The sequence below is a fragment of the Camponotus vicinus genome, unplaced genomic scaffold (genome assembly GCF_025532165.1).
Source record: "Camponotus vicinus isolate PSW18456_S1 unplaced genomic scaffold, iyCamVici1.0 SCAF_10, whole genome shotgun sequence".
Taxonomy (NCBI): Eukaryota; Metazoa; Arthropoda; class Insecta; order Hymenoptera; family Formicidae; genus Camponotus; species Camponotus vicinus.
Window position 1 is genome coordinate 4,407,228 of NW_028141946.1, and position 19,517 is coordinate 4,426,744.

Below are 19,517 nucleotides of genomic sequence, written 5' to 3' on the forward strand. Positions count from 1 at the left end.
TTTGTCATTCAATAAATATACTGTTGTAAAAAGATAATGATTTTGAATTATAAGTAATATTATAATTATTCAAAGAAACAAATGTAATTATATATAAATTATAACATGTTAATTTATTATAAACAATCTCAATACATTATATACAGCTATTTTTTAATATGTTTATATGTATATTTATATTTACATTATGTGTATAAATATCACTCCGCGCACATTCACATATCATTTTCGCACTCAATTTTTGAATTTATTTCTGTTTATAGTTTATAGAAGTGACCCCATTTCAAAATGTAGTGTAAAAAAAAATTTTATCTCGAGTTTATAAAAACAAATATAACTACATATTTTCTAAATATGTATGTATATACACAGTTTGAAATGAGATTCTGACGTTGTCTCACGTTTTTATCACTCAAACATTAGTCATATATAATATTATTGTGTAATATTAGTTATATATCAAATATTGCAATGATATTAAATAAAGAGCTAATTTGTTACATATATCTATAAAAATTTTGTTTAAAGATTTATAATTTATTATTATGAAAGAGTAAAATATGTCTTTAGATAATTTAAAAAACAGCTAATATAATTTTTTTTGTAAGATGTATTTTAAAATAATTTGCTTAATATATTCAAAGATATAATGGCTCATTCCATTCTGTGTATATATTTTTTCGATGCATATATAAGTATAAATTTTTATAAACGCCAGCAATTGTCTTTTTTTTAGTCTTGTATCACATTAAATATAATTATCTCGAAGCTCTTGTTCTTTAAGTTCAAAATAAAAATCATTCTATTCTGTATCTTTAAGAATACAATGGAAGATACATTAACATGCAAATTATTTCAACTTAATTATTTTTGGCAGTTACATAGTTTGAACTATTACAATACTATTGTTACAGCAACAGTATATTTTCAACAACTAGGTAATCCTTGGTAACAAAAATTGTGCTAAAATACTTTATAGTCTTTGCTCCTCCAAACTACACGAATTTAGATATTCGTTGGCATTATAAGTTGACCACAGATTAATATCTATTTCTAACTTTGCATCAACATGAATCTATTCATAATAAAATCATATAGAATTCTAATCTCTGGTTAACTAAATCTCTTATAAAAATGAATCGATATATACGCATATATGGCACTTTAATGCGCGTATAGTGTCTTAGAATTCAAAAAAGGAAAATAAACATACATGGAACATAATGAATCACAAAATGTATCATCTGTGATAAGAAAGAATAGTAGTTGCCCACAGAAGACGTTGGCAGATCCAACGCGGTACCCTGCATGGTACAAAGTTGGTCATCGCGCCGGCCAAGTGGCGTACCCAATCCCAGATGCCCCACGGTGCGTGTCCGCCGTTAACATACAGAACGTATGTAAAACCGTCCTTACATTTTCCCCGTATCGAATAATAATATGGAAGAAAGCTATGCAACCGAAAGTGACATCTCTGATAAAATAATATTGCAGGAGCATTGCTGGAGAGCACATGTAGGAAGACTGCCTTTACAGAGGAACGTTCGGGAGCGGTAACATGGGCCAACAGTTGTTCCAACAGCAATGAAGCTATTCCATTTCTTCTATACGCGCGTCGTACTCCTAAGCTAAGTATATAACCCACTAAACAATTTTTTCCTAGACTGGAACACAAGATACCGCGATCTTCTTTATTTAACCTGGCATAGGGTTTTATCTCTGCAACGATCAGCCCTATTATTACTCCGCCATAAACTGCTGCAAGTGCATAGAACCTCGACGAGCTTGTAATGTCTTCGTACCATGAATAAGGGTAATCTGTACAGGTAGAAATTAAATATTAGATATATTGTTATTCAAAATTATATTATATATTATATACTATGTTTATTGCAAATTTCCTCTTGTAGTATATATATGTAAATATTTCTTGACATCTGAAAAAAATATCACTTAAAATCTTTTTAATAAAAAACATTTTACATTCCTGCATTAACTGCTATAAATAATACAATTCTAAAACTCCTCATATTCTAATAACTGAAAAGTAAAAAATATAGAAGAATAATTTGTACATATAACTTTGATATCTGAAATGTTCCTTTAACAATTCTTTAATATCTGAAAGATTCTTTTAATTTGACATTATACATAAACAATTGACATATACATAAACAAAACAATTTTGTGTCATTATTTTAATTTCAAGTTCTTCTTTTCTTCATAGTTCTATCTGTCCCTGTGAAATATAGAATCATTTCTTCATCTTCCTATTTTTCTTCTTCCCCAAATATTTAAATTAATTTTTTTTTAATAATTAATTGAAAGAGATCTCAAAAGGAAGCTAAAAAATTTAAATGATACAATGTTTTTAATTCTGTGTTACATTTATGTATTGTAGATAAGATCGCTTGTGCGGGTACCAAGTGTACGCACCTATGGGGAACCAATCTTGACAGAGCGAGCGCACCTCCTCCAGGTCATCGGGACAGAGGAAGCGCAGCTGCACCTCGCCCAGGACGCATAGCGGCACGGTGACCGCCGGCGTCGTCACGGAAGCAGCCGCTGTCGTTGTCGTAGTCGTCGTCGTTGTCGGGCAACAGATGGTGGTCGAACAGTCTCTCGCGACGGTCTCATCCGCGATGTAGGAAGCACGTTGTTTGCCGTCGAGCGGCTCGACCCCGTTCGCTCCAGCGACACGAGCGGACTCGCTATCCCCGATCTCCGGCAAGATTACCGGTAGATATCGGTTAAAAGATACGACCATCGCGCGACCGCGGCTGGCCTGTTCTCGTCTCACGGCTTATCATTTGTATATCGTTGCGGGCCAAGAACGCGGTGGTAGAATCGAGAGAAATACGTCACGTCGTCGCGCGTTGACAGCGACTGCTGCCGCTCGTAAACACGTAGTAGTGGCACGTCGTAGACATTTTGTTTTCGCGTGTCGGTGTAGTACAGATTCGTTGTTATTGTTATTGCAACTCACGCGAATCCGCACTTGACATCGCGACCGCTGGACCTCGCGCATCCGCTCTTCTTTGATGCGCGCGGTGTAAACAACCTTGCGTCCATTTCCGCGGACAGATCGACAACGACAACGAGTCCGACGACCCGAATGTGCCTGGTGGTGATGTTATGATGGATGATGCGCGGTTTTTCCTCCAAAGATCAACACGAATCCTGTTTTTCGCGGATTAATCGATTTTCATGATTGCGTTCGAAAATACGCTCGGGATAGAATAGCATTCGTTCGACCAATTGGAGCACGGAAGTCTCTGCTCCTTTTATTCCGATTGGTTGATCGAACGCTGCTTTCTCCGGTGAATGGATTTTCGAACGCAACCCGGGATTTTAATCCGGACGCGGAAGAGACGTGCGAAGTGTCTGCGCAAGTGACATTGCTTTGAATCAGCTGTTGATAGCCGTTGATGTAGGATAGCTTTCAAATTTTAATAATCACCATGGCGGCAAACAAAGCTGTCACTGTCCTTGCGCCGAATGGTCGCCGGCAAAATGTAAAGGTTACGATGAACACGACGATTTTACAGGTATATAAACTCAATATTATATCTTTTTTATTAGCGGATTATGACGTTTGCATTCGTTAAATAAAGATAGTGCCGTCTCGAAAAATCTTCATAGGTTCTCTTTACAGGTTCTGGAGGAAGTATGTCAGAAGCAAGGTTTCAACGTCGATGACTATGACATAAAGTGAATATAACACTTTATATTTGGATTTTTGCAATAATATAATATATAATTTCCATTACATCTCCCTATTACAGACACAGTCGTCAGATATTAGATCCTAATACGACATTTCGTTTTACTGGTGTACCAAATAATGCTCAGTTGGAGATGGTAGCGTGCACAAAGACGCGTTCCGCGTCGAATGTTGCGATTGCTATTCAGTCAGAGGATGGAGAGAGAATAATGCGCGAATTTTCGCCTAAAACAACGTTAGCTCAAGCATTGGTAGAAATATATCCCGATTCGGATCTTGAGAGGGCTATATTGATCTATATGCATCAAGAAGTATGTGTACATATATAGATATTGTTATATATTTGTAGAAAAAAAATTGATGTTTTATAATTTACTGTTAAGTATAGCGAATATGTAAAGAAATATAAAAATCTTTCCACATAGGTATGTGGCAGAGAAGCATTAGAAAAGACAACATTGAAGTCACTAGGCCTCAATAGTGGAAGGGCAATATTACGATTAATGTATCGTGACCTTGAACAATTAAAAACTCAAGCACATGTATCTGTTCCTTTGTTACCAAAGTCAGAAATAGCAATGGATAATTTATCAAGCAATAAAGATTGTTCTCTGAAAGTGCCATTATCTGTACCACATTGTAGTAAAACATTGGATGATAATGTTTCATCAATAAATGTGTCAAATATAGAAAATCAAAAGTCTGAGGCAAAGATAGATAGAAAAAGTGAGGCAAGTGAAACAAGTGTGCTCAATGATAAAGAACAAGAAAAAGATACATATAGGATAGAAGAAAGTCATGCCACTGAATCCAGTCATAAAGATCATGAGAGTGGAAGAGATCAGTACAATACAGAGGCGCACACAAAAGTTCAAGAAGATGTGTACGAAGTGAAGTTTGTAAGGTGTAATTGTGCAACGTGCAATCTCATTCAAATGACACGCTTACTTATCAATAATTTTATTATAGCTAGGGGAAAGAAACGCTCTAGTATTCAATCAAGCCGGAACTCAGGCATTGCCGAGAGACGAACTGCCGGATAATTTCTTCGAACTCGATTTGCACGACGCGAAGACTCTCCTTCGAGATGCTAAGCGTCGCAAGGAACAACTCGAGGACGCTCCATTTCTGACAGAGGCGAAGCGTCAACTGGATCAAAACAAGCACATTCTGGACCGATTGAACAAATATCGACGTACTGTAATTCGCGTACAATTCCCGGATCAATTTGTTCTTCAGGGTTTGTTCGGACCGTTAGAGACTATCGAAATCGTTAAGAACTTTATCAAGAATTATTTGGACGATCCGAATTGCGAATTTGTTATCTGTGAGTAATAACATGCAATTATTCATTCTATGTGAATAGGGTAAATATATAATTTATAATAATTGTAATAAAATTTTATTTTTTGCAGATACTAGCCCGCCAAAGCATATTCTAAATTCTGACGCGCGTTTAATAGATGAAAATCTTGTTCCCTCTGCTATCGTTTATTATTCCGGGCAATCGCTGCTCAGGACGAGTGTAAAAGAGAAATTGACAGATCCTAGAGCTGCTGGTATCGAAGCTATAAAATCTAGGTAAAGTATACTGATTGTATTGATCTCGATTGTCGCTAAATTTTATATTCATTTATATAGAATCGCCACGACGCGAAAAGAACAAGATCCAGCGACTGAAGAAGATAGAAGCACAATTATCGAGAGCAATCATGTAACTCCAGGACCAAGTGGTAGTGGTAAATCATCATCGTCATCGTCATCATCAGCTCGAAATCAAAATAAGACGCCAAAATGGTTCAAACAAGCAGGTTTAAAATAATTAATTACTTTGCTAATAGCACCGAGAGAGAGATGGTTCTTCAAATTGTAATAATGTAATTATATAAACAATATTCTACGGGATTTTTATGTAAATTATTGTTGTACGCGCAGTAATGTATGTGGCATGTATATATGCACATACATGTTTTATCCTTACTGCAAGACTAAAATATACAAATCTATGCACAATAAATGTTCAATGTGTATCTCATTATTCCAATCGAGATGTACAAAGCTGTACATAAGAGAGTCCAATGTTTAGTAAAATTAGTTATAAAAGTGAAAACAAAATGCTACATATACAAATGGTAAAGTTCTTACAATCTATTCTATGGCCGCAGTAATAACATTTTATATATATAATTTGTATGAAAAACGGTGTTATATAGAGTCGAGTGATGAAAAGTACAATCGTGAAATATGCAGCAATGATATTAACTGTGTGATAAAGGTGCTTTGATCGATAACATTAAGTATATATATATTTTTTTTTTTAAGTAATAAATATAATAGTTTTTAGATATAGCATAACAAGACTTTAGTCCATGAGATCTTTTTTTTTGTCCTTGGAAATGGTGAATGCTTATGTATTTTGCAGAATGAAGCGAAAGATTGCAATAATGTTTGCGATCGTTAATGTGAATCGACTATTAATCGTCTACTCGTCGAGGTGCCATTAACTTTGTAAATCGGGCGGTACCGTCGTGGGCGATTGCAATTGCAAGTGCATGAGCCTTCGAGCAGGACCACCGATTATGTTTCCGGTCGGACCGGAACCGCCGGCCTCCGCTTCGATACTTTCTCGTAAATTAGCTTCTACTGGATCCGCGGTGTTATCGTCGTCATTTGCTACCGTGCTCTCATCTTTTACCATTTGCGATTGCAGTTGCGAGTCCAACAGTCGCATATATTTGTCCATATCGCCGCCTTTGTCCTCGTCGTCACCGCCTAGCGATCCCTCCGAGCTACCTTCGAACTCTCCCTCTCCTCCCGGAACAACTAGATCGAGGATGCCTCTTAATGTACTATCAAATACGTCCGCGTCGAAATCTATTCGTCCACCATCCTCCGTATCTTGCATGTCATTGTCCGTCGATTGTTCTCTATAAATAAATCACAATTGTTTATTTTCGATTAAATTACGAGTAAATTACATTGGTTTGTTCTTCAAAATTACATCTATTCCTGTGATACATAAATGTCATACCCTAAGAAATGCACGCCATCAATATCACTAGCTTGATTAAGAAATGATTGTACTTTCTCTCGGAGACTTAAAGATTCTTGATCCAATTTTCTATCTTTAATATTGCCCCACTGTTGGTTCAAGTATATTTCTAATTGCGCAGGATCCACGTTCAGCCAACTATCGCTATCCGCGGGACTCAACATAGTTTCATCTTGAGCTATATATAAGAATAATATAAATATAAAATATAAATATACATATAAAATAAAATTTAAGTATAGCAACAAGTATACGATTTAACGTAATCGAAAAATTACTATACTACTACTTTATAAGATAACAATTTAAAATATAAATTCAAAGTAATAAATTACCATGCATTTCAATGTCATTAGTTTGAATGTTCTCCCATGCTTCTAAAACTTTTTGAGCATCACTTTCGTACAAATCTGAGAGATTATCAAATAAAGTCGCATGCTTCAAGAAATACTCTTTTGCTGTGGATAGTAGCTTCTCACGTTCCTGGCTACCTTCCAACAGATCTCTAAAGTAACCGTTCGCTTCTAAACGAGCTAGGTAAGCATTAAAAGCTGGTTCGTTCAGCTTTAATTTTTCAGCATCATCGGGAACGTCCGACTGTTCCTTAGTACGTTTTCTACGTTCCTCATTGGCTCGAGCTACTAACATCTCTAAACCACATGCTATTTTAACTCCGAGGACATGAGCATTGTATTTTGAGCAAGTTGCAGGTGGTATGTTCCAACCTGTTCTTGGATCACCGGTATAACGACAGTGCGTCGCCATCGCGTACAAACATTTGGTCATTCTAACATTGACCATAGTTCGCTGCTCTGGTGGGAAATATCTCATGGCACGACAAACCTAGGATATAGGATAATATATATACATATATATAATATATATAAAATCGATTATATTAAGTAACTTTTATGATAAGAACATACCTTGCGTTCTAGTGGATCCGAATGACAAATGGTTCTAATCACTGGAGCTATGAGTCTTGGTTCTAGGCGAAGTATAGAGGCTGCTTTTTCCGGCAGGAATGCTCTGGCCTTATGTTTCCTCTTCTGAATCTCATCGGGGTAAATGCCAATTCGCTTTTGCAACACAAGCTGTACCTTTTCAGACATCTTGGAGATATGTGGCTTGCCATTTATATTATTTAGCAAATTAGGAAACGACGTTCCCCTCTCTCTGATAACATGAATATCACCGTTATGAATGAACACACGATCCTGACACGTCTCAGGGCTGGCCCACAATGGCAGGACATTAGCAGCTTCTATCAGAAGAAATTCTCCATCCGAGTCCACTACTCTAGCGATCAATCCATCGAAAACTTTGGTTAGCCTAAATATTAGGAATACTGTCAGCCATTCGTCGCCTATGTCCTCGTCGAAACGTAGATTCGCATAAATATGAGGCAAGATATGGTAATCTAATGACAAATGATTGATTATTATAATTGATTAGTGATTCTTCTACGGAAAATAAAAGGAAGATAAAAAAAATGATACATTTAGAGATGAAATATTTACCTTCCTCCACTGCTGATCCTTCGAGAATTCTATTCAGTAACATCGCCTGCTTGGTTCTAGGACGGAAATTTAAGCTGTCACCGTGCCAGATGTAATCGGTGATGAACGGGGCGATCTCTTCATTATACTTTGCAATTTCCTCGCTCAATTTCGCCTCCGTTACCGCGTCCGGGTCGGACGCGTAACAGAATTTGGGATAAAGGAAACACTCGAGAATATCCTCCTCTTTGGCCTTGTGCGTGACCGCGGTATTTGCCATCTTTTGGCGTGGCATTTGACTCTTCGATAAACGTCAGTTTATCCGCCAAAAACGCGCGCTTCTCTACGTTACTCGGTTCACCCAGGTCAACTTGAAATGGATCACCTCACAGTGCTCGGTTCTCATGGGCGTTCCTCGTGGATGACCGCATAGGTGATAAAAAGAGTGAGTAAAGTTGTTTACTGCGTTATTCAAGATACATGACCATAACCTATATCATTGTCGAACTGATGTAGCTCAGGCACGCGCTGACGCGCGAACCTAGCCTGACCTTTCGCGCACCTATTCTAACCTTCACGATCTTTCAGGGGATGCTGTCCTGTCACGTCACGGTGCTTGCAAAGTGCGTGCAATGGAACGCGATATGAGGCGCACGAGTGGAGAAATGGATTCAATTTTTCGCTGAGAAGGAGATACGGATTGACCCGGATATGTAAATGAAGCTGTCATCGTGTTGAGATCGTTAGCTTCGATGGATCTGGCTTCTTGGATCGTACATCGTAATTGATACGATATTTGCGAGTGAATTTCGCGGAACATGGCGACCACCAAAAGTCACCCGGGCGGCCGATCATCGAGCTGTTTACGCAAGTATCGGTTGCTCTTCGCCTTCGGTATAACCGTATTATGTGTCCAGATCTATCTGCACACATTTTTCGGTCTCGACAATGGTAGAAACAAATCCAACCGGCTGTCATCCGGAGAGGTAATTCTTATCTAACCTTAGCCCCAGAGGAAACGTATATATATGTGTATATATAATAATAATGAGGAATTGATTTATATCATTACTTGATATTTTTTTGTTGAATTGCAGGGTGGCTCTTCTCAACCTGAAGAGGATGAAGGCTTGCCGAAAGGCTTACGTCAGCTAAAACTTCCACCCGACAAGCAAACAAATTTGAACAAACAAATACTGCAATCTCAATTAAGAAATCGCACTGCCCGAATTAAATTAGATCGTAAATCGTTAAATTTTACACCTATGTGCGAAGTTACAACCAGAGAAGCAGTGAGTGCCATAATGCGTGCTCAGAATCAAGCATGCAAGCAACGCATTGTCAATATGACGTGCCTTAGTCAGCAGAGTGTATTGTACCCGGAAAGAGTACAATCTTTATGTCCTCACTCTCCAGGTTTTACAGGCATGCCGACCACCTTAGGCTGCTATAAAGATGATAAGACATTGAGAGTGCTTTCTGGTTATTATCACATTTTCAAAGGGAACAATACACCAGAGCGTTGCGCTTATATGTGTCTTCAATCGGGATTTCCATACGCCGGTACAGAATACTCGTTAGTGTCTCTCAAAACTTACAGCTTATATGTTGATACATTGTGTAAACTTTATAAAATATATCGTATAAAATTTTAGAATAGAATGTTTTTGTGGAATGGAAGAACCACCACAGACGAAACGATTACCAGATTCTAGCTGTAATATGAAATGTTCCGGCAATCCGAGACAGATATGCGGTGGCTATTTAACTATTAATGTATATTGGACTGGAATTCAAAGTATGTGAATACATGAAAGTATGAAAGTATGAAAATATGCATAAATACCTATAGAATCATTAAAGATCATTTTCTAATTTGATAGAATTTAAACCTCAAGAGGCAAGAAATTCGAGTTTAAGGAGTGAATCTGAACAACCTGTGCGAATAGCCTATCTACTGACAGTAAATGGCAGGGCGAGTAGACAAGTGAAACGACTTATTAGTATTTTGTATCATCCCTCACACTTGTTCTATATTCATGTTGATGCGGTAAGCAGTGCAACAAATTTCTACTTATTTATATTTAGATATAAAAAAAATTAAATTCATATATATGTATTTTTCTTTTACATTAATTTGTGATGAATTTATACAAACTTTAGATATATAATTATATGATGAAAAGATATATAAATTTCTCAATTATAATTTTAGTACATATTTCTATTTGAAATTATTAAGAATCCTTAGATTCTTAATAATTTTTATATATATTATTTCTCTATTCTCTATACATGCATCATATTGGATGTAATACAAAACTAATATAAAATTGATATTAAATATGATAGATAAATTAGAGAAATATTTTAATCAAGTCATGTGTTTCAGAGACAAGATTATTTATATCGAGAAATGTTAGAATTGGAAAGATTGTGTAAATTAAATAATATCAAAGTGGCGAGAGGGGAGGGTTTGCGACACGCGAGTATTTGGGGTGGTGCAAGTCTTTTGACGACATTTTTGAAATCCGCGCAACAGATGCTCGCATATGAGCAGCATTGGGATTTTCTTGTAAATCTTTCGGAGTCTGATTTCCCCTTGAAAAACAACAGCCAACTGACGGAATTTCTAAGTTGGAATAAGAATATGAATTTTGCAAAGTCACATGGAAGGGAAGTTCAACGTTTTATATCAAAACAAGGTCTGGATAAGACTTTTATCGAATGTGAGGCGCGCATGTGGCGAATCGGCGATCGAAAATTGCCAGATGGTATATAATTTTATATATATACTTATAATATACATATAAGCAATTTTTTAGTTTTTTTTATACATAAAGAATTTTTTTATTTATAAAATTGTATGTGTATATCATGTATATTAATTTTACTATTTTTATAGGTATTCAAATTGATGGTGGTAGTGATTGGTTCGCTTTAAGTCGGGACTTCGTCGAGTACGTCGCGAATCCGAATCCCGATCTATTGGTAAACGATCTATTAAAACTGTTCAAGTACACCTTGTTACCAGCTGAATCATTCTTACATACTGTTTTAAGAAACTCGCGATTTTGCAACACTTATGTAGACAATAATTTGCACATGACTAATTGGAAAAGAAAGTTGGGTTGCAAGTGCCAGTATAAGGCCGTGGTGGATTGGTGTGGATGCAGTCCAAATGATTTTAAACTCGAGGATTATAGTCGATTACAAAACACGGAGAATCGTAATATATTCTTTGCCCGTAAATTCGAACCCGTCATCGATCATAGAATTATCGACCGCGTGGGAGAATGGCTATATCCCGATAAAATGAATAAAACAGTCAAGGGTTACGACATGTACTGGCAAAGTCTGTACCATCATGCGGATCTGAGTCCGCTACCGGATGATGCGTTATTAACGCTTTCATATTCCTTGGCAAGGCTAACTTATCGTAAATTAAAGATGGATTACAAAAACGTTCGCTTATTGGAAAACACCGCGTACTTTCGTGAAAATCGATTTATCGGTGTATTAATCCTCGCAGAATGCAAAGATGAATCTTTAGACATATCTGCAATACGTAATAATCGCGTAAGACGCGTGGAAGCTCTTATTTCTGCGCGATATAACTTTTCTGCTGATAGATTAGTATCAGGATGGTCGGGAAAGATACGAAGTCTCTCCGTTGGGACGGATTACGATCAAAAGGAACAAAAGTTTAGAAATTTGATGGGCAGTATAGGACCATATTCGAATCCAGTGTTAGCTTACGAATTCGATTCAGGTATTGCAGTACCGCAAAATATATCAGTTTTGTGGATTGATCCATATGGCCACTTGGCCGATGTGAATCATATTTTGCTTGAGGAAATGACTTTGGTAATTATGATATTATTTATTTTACAATTGTGAAACTTTTTTCTACTTTAATCTTATAGTATAATGTTATGTAACTTTATTATATGGCTTAATTTATATATATCTTATTTATGTCTTTTTAGGTAGGACATATTAAACCACAGCTAAATGAGCAATTAGCTATTGGTACCTGGCGACTATTGTTAATTGTTGATACTCAATTGATAACAAAATTTAAATTTCTGGTAATTCCATTGTCCTATTGGAGGGCCAAGAAGATAGATTCGGAAAGACTTAAGGAAATAATAGACGGTCCGAACACCATTTATCACGTTACAGAGGAAATGAACAAAAATTGGTCCAAATTAATGAAATTTGCTATGGCAAATGAGCAGATTATTACGCACAGTCAAAATAGAATCAGTGAAGACCTCGATGATTGGTTAGATAGATTGGTACATGAGCATTATAAAATCGACGAAATATGCGATGCCGGCGAAGTTGGGACCGAATTAAAGCTACAAAAGTGTGTCGATACCCATTGGAGCTCTCTGAGCCCCGATTTAAAGGCTGATACTCGTAATCTATGTCAAAACTACTAATTAATTATTCTATCAACCACGTGCCATTTTCGCCGTTTTGAAACTTATATATGTGTGTATAAAGATTACAAAACGTCTTTAGATATTTTTATATCGACTAACTGTGTACATATAGTTCATATTTATAAGAAAAAAATGTATATGTGTGTATATACTTATATATAAAATATGTATACTTACATACATATATATATATGTATATATATGTATACATGAACTTTTGGTATATGTTATAATTAATAACTCTGTCTAATATTTTCACACATTAAAGGAATTATATTGATAAGAAATTGGTGTCATTTTTATATCTCAAAACATGTAAAAAACTGAAAGATGTTAAATTAATAATTGCAACAATGTGTATTATATATATTTAAAACAAAAAGATAACTAGTTATTGTATCATGATACATGATATATAATAGCTATATGATAATATAAAAATATATAATATAATGATATATAATTATGTATTGTGAAAGATAAATGAAAGGTTTAGAAAAGAAAAAATTTTTGAGATAAAATATTTCAAACGTTTAGAAAAAGAAGAGATTTTTGAGGTAAATAAATAATATATGCCTAGTGTATATATATATATATATATATATATATGTATGTATACTATTTTTATATATATATATTATTTTTACATATATATATACTTCAGATTCAATACACCTGAATCATTCAAACAAGATGGCGTAGCCAATGAAATAAGTGCAAGCCAAGGCTCGCTCGAATAGACACCTCACGGCCCGTCTAATTAACTTCTAGTTCATGCAGAAAGCCGTGAAGTGGAATGTCTGCGCGATCGCATTGACATCTAGGAAGTTTATTGCAAGATGTCGGGGGATGTTTTGTGCGACGAGCCGCTGGTATGCTCGCGGGCGACGAAATGACTTGCTTGTCGTGGCGCACGTCTGCTAAATTCCGGCCTAAATTAAATCCCAAAGTGTTGTAAGCATCACGCCGCCGGTAGCGCCGAGCCCACGTCCTCCAGTCGTCCGTCGTCGTCGACGCCGCAACGGAAAGAACAGTGGAGACGAGAGCCAAAACGAAGGCGCGAGGACTGTGCCAGTGTATGTGTGTGCGCGCGTACCACTGCCAGGACCTGAGGTACTCCGATCTCTCGCTTTTTTTCTTCATAAACTGAACAAGTGATCGTTTAATTATTTGTCGAGGAGCTAGATAGGTAGATAGATAGATATAGACAGAGAAGGAGAGAAAGAGAGAGACAGAGAGAGACAAAGAAAAAAAAAAGAAACAGGGAGAGGAACTTTGTAAACGGACACGTGGTGATAGTTTAAAATCTCAGCTGGGATGGGAGCCAAGGCAAGCACCGTAGCATCCACCGGTGGCAACGGTCAGTCCTCCACTGGACCCAATGAGACCACAATACAGGGTTTCTCCATGCTCCGTTCCCTGCCTGGCGGAGTGGGCATGTTGCAGCACCAACATCAGCAGGCTAATCAGTCGCAGAATACACGTGTGTCCGGGGACAGTAGACAGCGTGCACGCTCTTTGAGTTCCGTTCCTGATCTCTCTTCCTCCGAGCAAGCCAGTCTTTCTACCTCGGTAGGAGTAGGAGTAGGTCAGGCCCTTGGCCTGCCGCAGCTGGATTCCGACGATACGGATGAGGAGAGCGGTCGCGTTTACGCCGCTCATAGCTTGCCTTCGCACATTTGGTCCCTCAACGGTAAGTTTATTGACTTCTTCGAGCTTCACTTATATACCTTTATCTGTTTACCTCAAGCCTCAGGAGCTATCTATTTTCAGGTTATAATCGTTCATAAAATTTGTTTATCGCGCATGCATTTTACATAATATGTCATAAATTTATCTCATGTCACGATGTGCCGAGGAAATTAACATATATAGATCATTATTCTATCCTTCGTTGACGCGTAAATCATCACGAGTTTTTCGGTATCTACCTCTAAAGAAAAAGAGAGAGAGAAAATGCGAAAGAAAAAGAGAGATAGAGCAAATGATATTATTGCTCAAATAGAGATTGTTTTTAGCTTCCGGCTAATCGCTGCATTTCTGTTGACGCGTATCGATTCGTACGACGGAATTGTTTAGATAAGACGACGAGTCACGATTGCGTACGGCACGTTTCAAAAGTCATTCGATTCCCGCGGTGACGCGGAAAACGTCAATCGTCTCTAACCTAATTGCAAGCAGGCGCCGCGTAAAGAAGCGAGAGGTTATGTCGCGGAAACTTCGCGGACGGGGTTGGTGGTTGGTGTACGGACGATGATTCGCGGGTGGGACAGGGGGCGTTTGTTTTGACGCGTGTTGCCGGGGTGGTTGGCCCGGTAACCGCGTACCACAATCGATGATACTGGGTTGAGGCCGCGCATAGCGGTCTAGGTAAATGTTGGCTTGTAAGTGTGAGCGATAATTATCAGAGGAGTTCTCGAAAAGACGGAAAACGGAGAGGCACAACGTCGCGAAAAGGGAGAGAGAGCGGAGAAGAAAAATGCGACCCGGGAGAGGATCGCCGCGCGGGACAGCGGGTCACGGCTGAGGTTATGTCGGGATTATTATGGGAATTATAGTGAGCTCGTGTTTGAACGAGCACGAAGCTGAGGCCGTAGTCCCGGTGAATCGAGTGAGGAGGGTCTTTTACGGTACTGCATCTTTTGATTCCTGAACACAGAACGTTTACGTCTCCATCAGCCTTGTATTTTTCCCCTCCCCCTTCCTCTCTTTCTTTCTCTTTCTCTCCTTACCCTTCATGATAGATACTTTTCTTCGTTTTTTTGATTGAAATTCGCCTGTGTTCAAGGTCTAAAGTGTCCCGTATGCTCCAAGTTTATCCTACCGGATGATATAGAATGTCACCTGGTCATGTGCCTGACCAAGCCACGGCTCAGTTACAATGGTATGCGAATGTGATAAAATTGTAATTACTCGATAGATACGATAAATACTATTTTTTACATGTTTGCTGCTTACCAATCAATGAATCATTACTTTGAGAGCAAAGCTTTTGTTTCATTTATTATTATATATATTATTATATTTAATATATTTAATATTATATTGTTCTATTTAATATATATTTTATTAATAATTGTTAGGAAGTTAACTAAGTATTTTACTACTTATTTATATGACAGAGGATGTGTTAACGGATGGTAAAGGTGAATGCGTCATTTGTCTTGAGGAGTTACAATCTGGTGATCTTATAGCTCGCTTGCCCTGTCTCTGTATATATCACAAAAAGTATGTATCATAATGTCATTTATCTTTTTTTCATTCCTTGCTGAAAAATTTTACTAATAATAAAGTATATCTTTGTCATTGCTTTAAAAACTGTAATAAAAAAAATATATAATATCACTGAATTACAAAATGTCATTAGTTTTGAAGATAATGGAATTATATTAAAATAAAAAATGGAGTACTTGGATAAATAAATAATATGTTACATTATCATGTTATTTATATGTGGTAGGATATAATATAAAGTTTGCGATGTGTCTTTCTTTTAGCTGCATTGATAAGTGGTTTCAAGTAAATCGTAGCTGCCCTGAACATCCTGGAGATTGATTTGTACCTGTTGAACTTAGCGGAGCACAGTGGAACAAGATGCTGGCCCAGAGGACATTCACCTCAATGGGATTGAAATGGCAAAAAATGGCAGAAATTTAAAAAAAATAAAAAAAGAAGCTAGTCAAGGTGGCTGCTAGTCCGCAATGGTGATTGATGCGTGCGGTGAATTGTTCGACTGAACGAGACTCGCTCATAAAATCGAACACATGGAAACACAGATGTTTAATTCAATCCTCGATTCTATTATTAAGTGGGGGACTTAAATAACAAAAAATCGCCATAGGATTCAACGATACACACACAATGCTATTACCTATACGTATCTATAATTAATCTATTATTGCTCTATCGCTTACTATCAATTGTACCATATTTATAAATTTTACTTAGTTTTACATCTTGAACTCGATTTAGCGCTTAAGCAGGACGATCTTTGTTATTATGATCATTTTTCTTAATCTTTTTACAGTTTTTTTTCTTCTTTTCTTTTTTTTGGAAGAAGGGGACAGAACGAATCTTAGTCAAGAAGACCTGCATAGGAGTAGGTGAGCTCTACCTTAGATGAGTTAGTTATACTTTTATTGATTTTTAGTATCGAAATGATGTATCGTAATTTTCGTTGTCTGTTGGGGGATGAGTGTTAGAAAGGATATTTTTGATACTTTCATAAAAGGGAGAGCCAGAATGTATAAGAGTTTCGAGCGCCGGAGATGACATTGATGCTGTTGATGCTGTAGTAACAATAAAAAGGTTCTGATTTAACCTTCCTTACTGAGATTCATACTAATGTGATAATCTCTTTTGTTGTTATTAGAGAGAATTGACATGCTCCGTGTGTTATTGAGATGTACAGTCTATTGTCGATTACACTGAGGATTATCTACTATACAATTAATCTCTTTTGTATATGAATAAGGATTGACATAACCCAACAGGAATAGTTTTTGTAATACGAACAATCAAAGTTTATCATTGTTCCAGTAATATACATAAACCGTACATGTTCGGCTCGGACTTATATTGCGTGAGGTTAAAATGAAAACTAATAAAGCAATGTGTGAAAAGACATAAGAAAAAGGGAACAGCGCAGTGACGAAAAGGAGCTAAAAATAAATTACATTAATAAAATTGAATGCATATAAATACGTATGTATGGTGGGTGTGTGTGTGTGTGTGTGTGCGTGTGCTCGCGCGCGTGTATGTATGTATATGTACATACACACATGTATATATATATGTATACTCTCGTAGATTTTCTCTCGATTGCAATTGTTTAAATACGTACTAAAAATCTTTTTCACTAGTAAACTATATTTAACTATTACAAATTGAAAAGTGTTGATAAGTCAAGGGAATTGAATCGCAAATAATTTAAAAAATAATTATATATATATATATGTGTACCCGGAGATCTTTTAAAATATATTCAATATTAAAAAGGGAAAATATGCGAGAGACGCCTAAACATTTTGTATATATATATGTATACATGTGTGTATATACAATATATATATGTATATATGTACATATATATACATGTATATGTATGTACCTTTTTTAAGCTACGAGAGGTAAGTGATCATAGAGACGGTAGGTCCGGTTTCGTAAAGAAATAAAGAAAACAGGAGAAAAAAAACACATGTAAAGAACCCGGAATAAAATTATGAGAACATGAATAAAATAGCGATAACACAATGTTGCAAGGAAGTTTTCTTTGCATTTCGTTATACTGATCGAGGCGTGAATTGTATCGCGGCTTGTCTTTTATCGATTTTACGATATGTAAGGTTTGTTATATATGCGCCGATTATATACAAAGACAGAATGCGAGAAAGAAAGTCGAGGGTAACGCGCAGTGAGACGCAAATAGATCGCGTATCTTATAGCGCGCACTAGACGGGTCACGGGGAGAGGAGGAAACCTTGTATTGTATGTATGCACATGTAACACGTGCGCACGTGTGCTCGCCTCGCTCGTTCCCGTGGTGGTATTCCGTATTGTGTTAAATGAATCTGTTCGTCTTATAATTAGCATTGTATCTTGTACTTTTTTTTAGTATTAAAAATTTAAAAAGGTACAGATTTTTTGAGGCTTGAAAAAAGCAAACGGGAGCAAACTAAATGCAACTGAAAAGAGTCAATAATAATTCTATAGAAATTTTATTAAAGGAAAAAACATATGACAAAATAATAATAAAAAATTCATGCGAGATTTTATTTTTTGGCTATTCGAGGCTATACTCAAAGTGTCTCTGAACCATCGCATCTTTTAGTAAAAATTTTTAATTTTTGATATATACTAAAAAATTGCAAGTGTTAAAATTGTACTAAAATAAATGTCATTTTAAATTATAAGATTAAATCTTTTTTTTTTCGAAGCTTGTCAATTTGATTTTCATAACTCATCTAATAACTCGACTTATATATGTGTGCGGACGTTTTTCATCATAAAATCAGTCAAAGAATCTGAAGAAAGAAAACATTTGATTCTTGAGATTTCTTGAAACCAGTTCAATATAATTATACAAATTATATTCTTCAATATTTTAAGATAAATGTACAGTACGGAATTCCCCTCTACTCAAAAGAGCTTTATAACAATAACGATCTGATCACATCACTACGAAATAAATTGCGAGAGCCCAAAAGTGCGTAGCTTAGCTCCATAGGATAAAGAAATCACGAAAGGCGGAGGAAGCCTAAACTCGCAGGATTGTAACTGTGGATACACAGGTTGTAATGAAACATTTGTATGTATGACACTATTGACTTAAATATATAGTTTATAAGCTATGTTCGATTTACAGTATAATTTTAGGGGCTGCTTTTTTATGTGCGAGCAGCAGCACGATATGAATCGTGCCTATCGCGACAAATTACGGGTAAATATTTTGGACAATTGTAATATACACAAGACGAAAAATCCGTACATGTGCTCCATACAGTATATATAGTTAATTTTTGGCTAGACTGACGTTGATTTATCCTTGTCTTCAAAATTGGATCAAACATGATTTTTTTTATATTTTTTAAAAAATTGTCTAGACTAAAATTTACTTATAATTTATAAAAGAATAAAACTTGAACATTTTTATTTGCAAATATATATATAAATCGAAAATGAACTCACGAGAAACTGATAATTTTAAGTTACTACTAACACATCAAGGATTTTACTTAGAATTTTTATCCTAATTTGACTAAAAATTCTTACTACACTACTCATTGTGTACA

The 19,517-nt window shown here is 36.3% G+C and overlaps 5 protein-coding genes across 5 annotated transcripts; 3 read left to right on the top strand and 2 right to left on the bottom strand.

Moving 5' to 3' along the window:
• Nucleotides 1-87: 87 nt before the first annotated feature.
• Nucleotides 88-3,387, bottom strand: Naa60 (N-alpha-acetyltransferase 60). Its single transcript, XM_083079255.1, has 2 exons — nucleotides 2,437-3,387; nucleotides 88-1,818 (listed from the first exon to the last, which is right to left on the bottom strand). Exons 1-2 carry the CDS (start codon nucleotides 2,765-2,767, stop codon nucleotides 1,241-1,243), a joined length of 909 nt encoding a protein of 302 aa, XP_082935381.1. The 5' UTR covers nucleotides 2,768-3,387; the 3' UTR covers nucleotides 88-1,240.
• On the top strand, nucleotides 2,879-5,741 carry LOC145960008 (tether containing UBX domain for GLUT4). Its single transcript, XM_083079254.1, has 7 exons — nucleotides 2,879-3,548; nucleotides 3,656-3,711; nucleotides 3,786-4,035; nucleotides 4,150-4,623; nucleotides 4,694-5,051; nucleotides 5,140-5,305; nucleotides 5,366-5,741. The coding sequence occupies exons 1-7, from the start codon at nucleotides 3,462-3,464 to the stop codon at nucleotides 5,544-5,546; spliced, it is 1,572 nt and encodes a 523-aa protein (XP_082935380.1). The 5' UTR covers nucleotides 2,879-3,461; the 3' UTR covers nucleotides 5,547-5,741.
• On the bottom strand, nucleotides 5,740-8,845 carry Ecd (ecdysoneless cell cycle regulator). Its single transcript, XM_083079253.1, has 5 exons — nucleotides 8,297-8,845; nucleotides 7,703-8,196; nucleotides 7,112-7,619; nucleotides 6,756-6,954; nucleotides 5,740-6,651 (listed from the first exon to the last, which is right to left on the bottom strand). Exons 1-5 carry the CDS (start codon nucleotides 8,568-8,570, stop codon nucleotides 6,225-6,227), a joined length of 1,902 nt encoding a protein of 633 aa, XP_082935379.1. The 5' UTR covers nucleotides 8,571-8,845; the 3' UTR covers nucleotides 5,740-6,224.
• Nucleotides 8,846-8,853: 8 nt separating this feature from the next.
• Nucleotides 8,854-13,013, top strand: Oxt (Xylosyltransferase oxt). The gene is made up of 7 exons (XM_083079252.1): nucleotides 8,854-9,261; nucleotides 9,373-9,851; nucleotides 9,931-10,073; nucleotides 10,159-10,325; nucleotides 10,668-11,049; nucleotides 11,181-12,142; nucleotides 12,265-13,013. The coding sequence occupies exons 1-7, from the start codon at nucleotides 9,094-9,096 to the stop codon at nucleotides 12,721-12,723; spliced, it is 2,760 nt and encodes a 919-aa protein (XP_082935378.1). The 5' UTR covers nucleotides 8,854-9,093; the 3' UTR covers nucleotides 12,724-13,013.
• A 512-nt stretch (nucleotides 13,014-13,525) lies between these two features.
• LOC145960288 (uncharacterized) lies at nucleotides 13,526-19,408 on the top strand. The gene is made up of 4 exons (XM_083079644.1): nucleotides 13,526-14,419; nucleotides 15,515-15,610; nucleotides 15,849-15,954; nucleotides 16,224-19,408. The coding sequence occupies exons 1-4, from the start codon at nucleotides 14,044-14,046 to the stop codon at nucleotides 16,279-16,281; spliced, it is 636 nt and encodes a 211-aa protein (XP_082935770.1). The 5' UTR covers nucleotides 13,526-14,043; the 3' UTR covers nucleotides 16,282-19,408.
• The last annotated feature ends 109 nt before the right edge of the window (nucleotides 19,409-19,517 follow it).

Coding starts and splice junctions, on each gene's coding strand:
- Naa60 (XM_083079255.1), bottom strand. CDS start 2,767: ATGGTCGTATCTTTTAACCGATATCTACCGGTAATCTTGCCGGAGATC. Junction 1,819..2,436: donor TCAAGATTGGTTCCCCATAG/GTGCGTACACTT, acceptor CTACCTGTACAG/ATTACCCTTATTCATGGTAC.
- LOC145960008 (XM_083079254.1), top strand. CDS start 3,462: ATGGCGGCAAACAAAGCTGTCACTGTCCTTGCGCCGAATGGTCGCCGG. Junction 4,036..4,149: donor TGATCTATATGCATCAAGAA/GTATGTGTACAT, acceptor CTTTCCACATAG/GTATGTGGCAGAGAAGCATT. Junction 5,306..5,365: donor ATCGAAGCTATAAAATCTAG/GTAAAGTATACT, acceptor TCATTTATATAG/AATCGCCACGACGCGAAAAG.
- Ecd (XM_083079253.1), bottom strand. CDS start 8,570: ATGCCACGCCAAAAGATGGCAAATACCGCGGTCACGCACAAGGCCAAA. Junction 6,955..7,111: donor TAATGACATTGAAATGCATG/GTAATTTATTAC, acceptor TCTTATATATAG/CTCAAGATGAAACTATGTTG. Junction 6,652..6,755: donor GATGGCGTGCATTTCTTAGG/GTATGACATTTA, acceptor ATTTATTTATAG/AGAACAATCGACGGACAATG.
- Oxt (XM_083079252.1), top strand. CDS start 9,094: ATGGCGACCACCAAAAGTCACCCGGGCGGCCGATCATCGAGCTGTTTA. Junction 9,852..9,930: donor TACGCCGGTACAGAATACTC/GTTAGTGTCTCT, acceptor ATAAAATTTTAG/AATAGAATGTTTTTGTGGAA. Junction 11,050..11,180: donor CGATCGAAAATTGCCAGATG/GTATATAATTTT, acceptor CTATTTTTATAG/GTATTCAAATTGATGGTGGT.
- LOC145960288 (XM_083079644.1), top strand. CDS start 14,044: ATGGGAGCCAAGGCAAGCACCGTAGCATCCACCGGTGGCAACGGTCAG. Junction 14,420..15,514: donor GCACATTTGGTCCCTCAACG/GTAAGTTTATTG, acceptor CCTGTGTTCAAG/GTCTAAAGTGTCCCGTATGC. Junction 15,955..16,223: donor CTCTGTATATATCACAAAAA/GTATGTATCATA, acceptor TCTTTCTTTTAG/CTGCATTGATAAGTGGTTTC.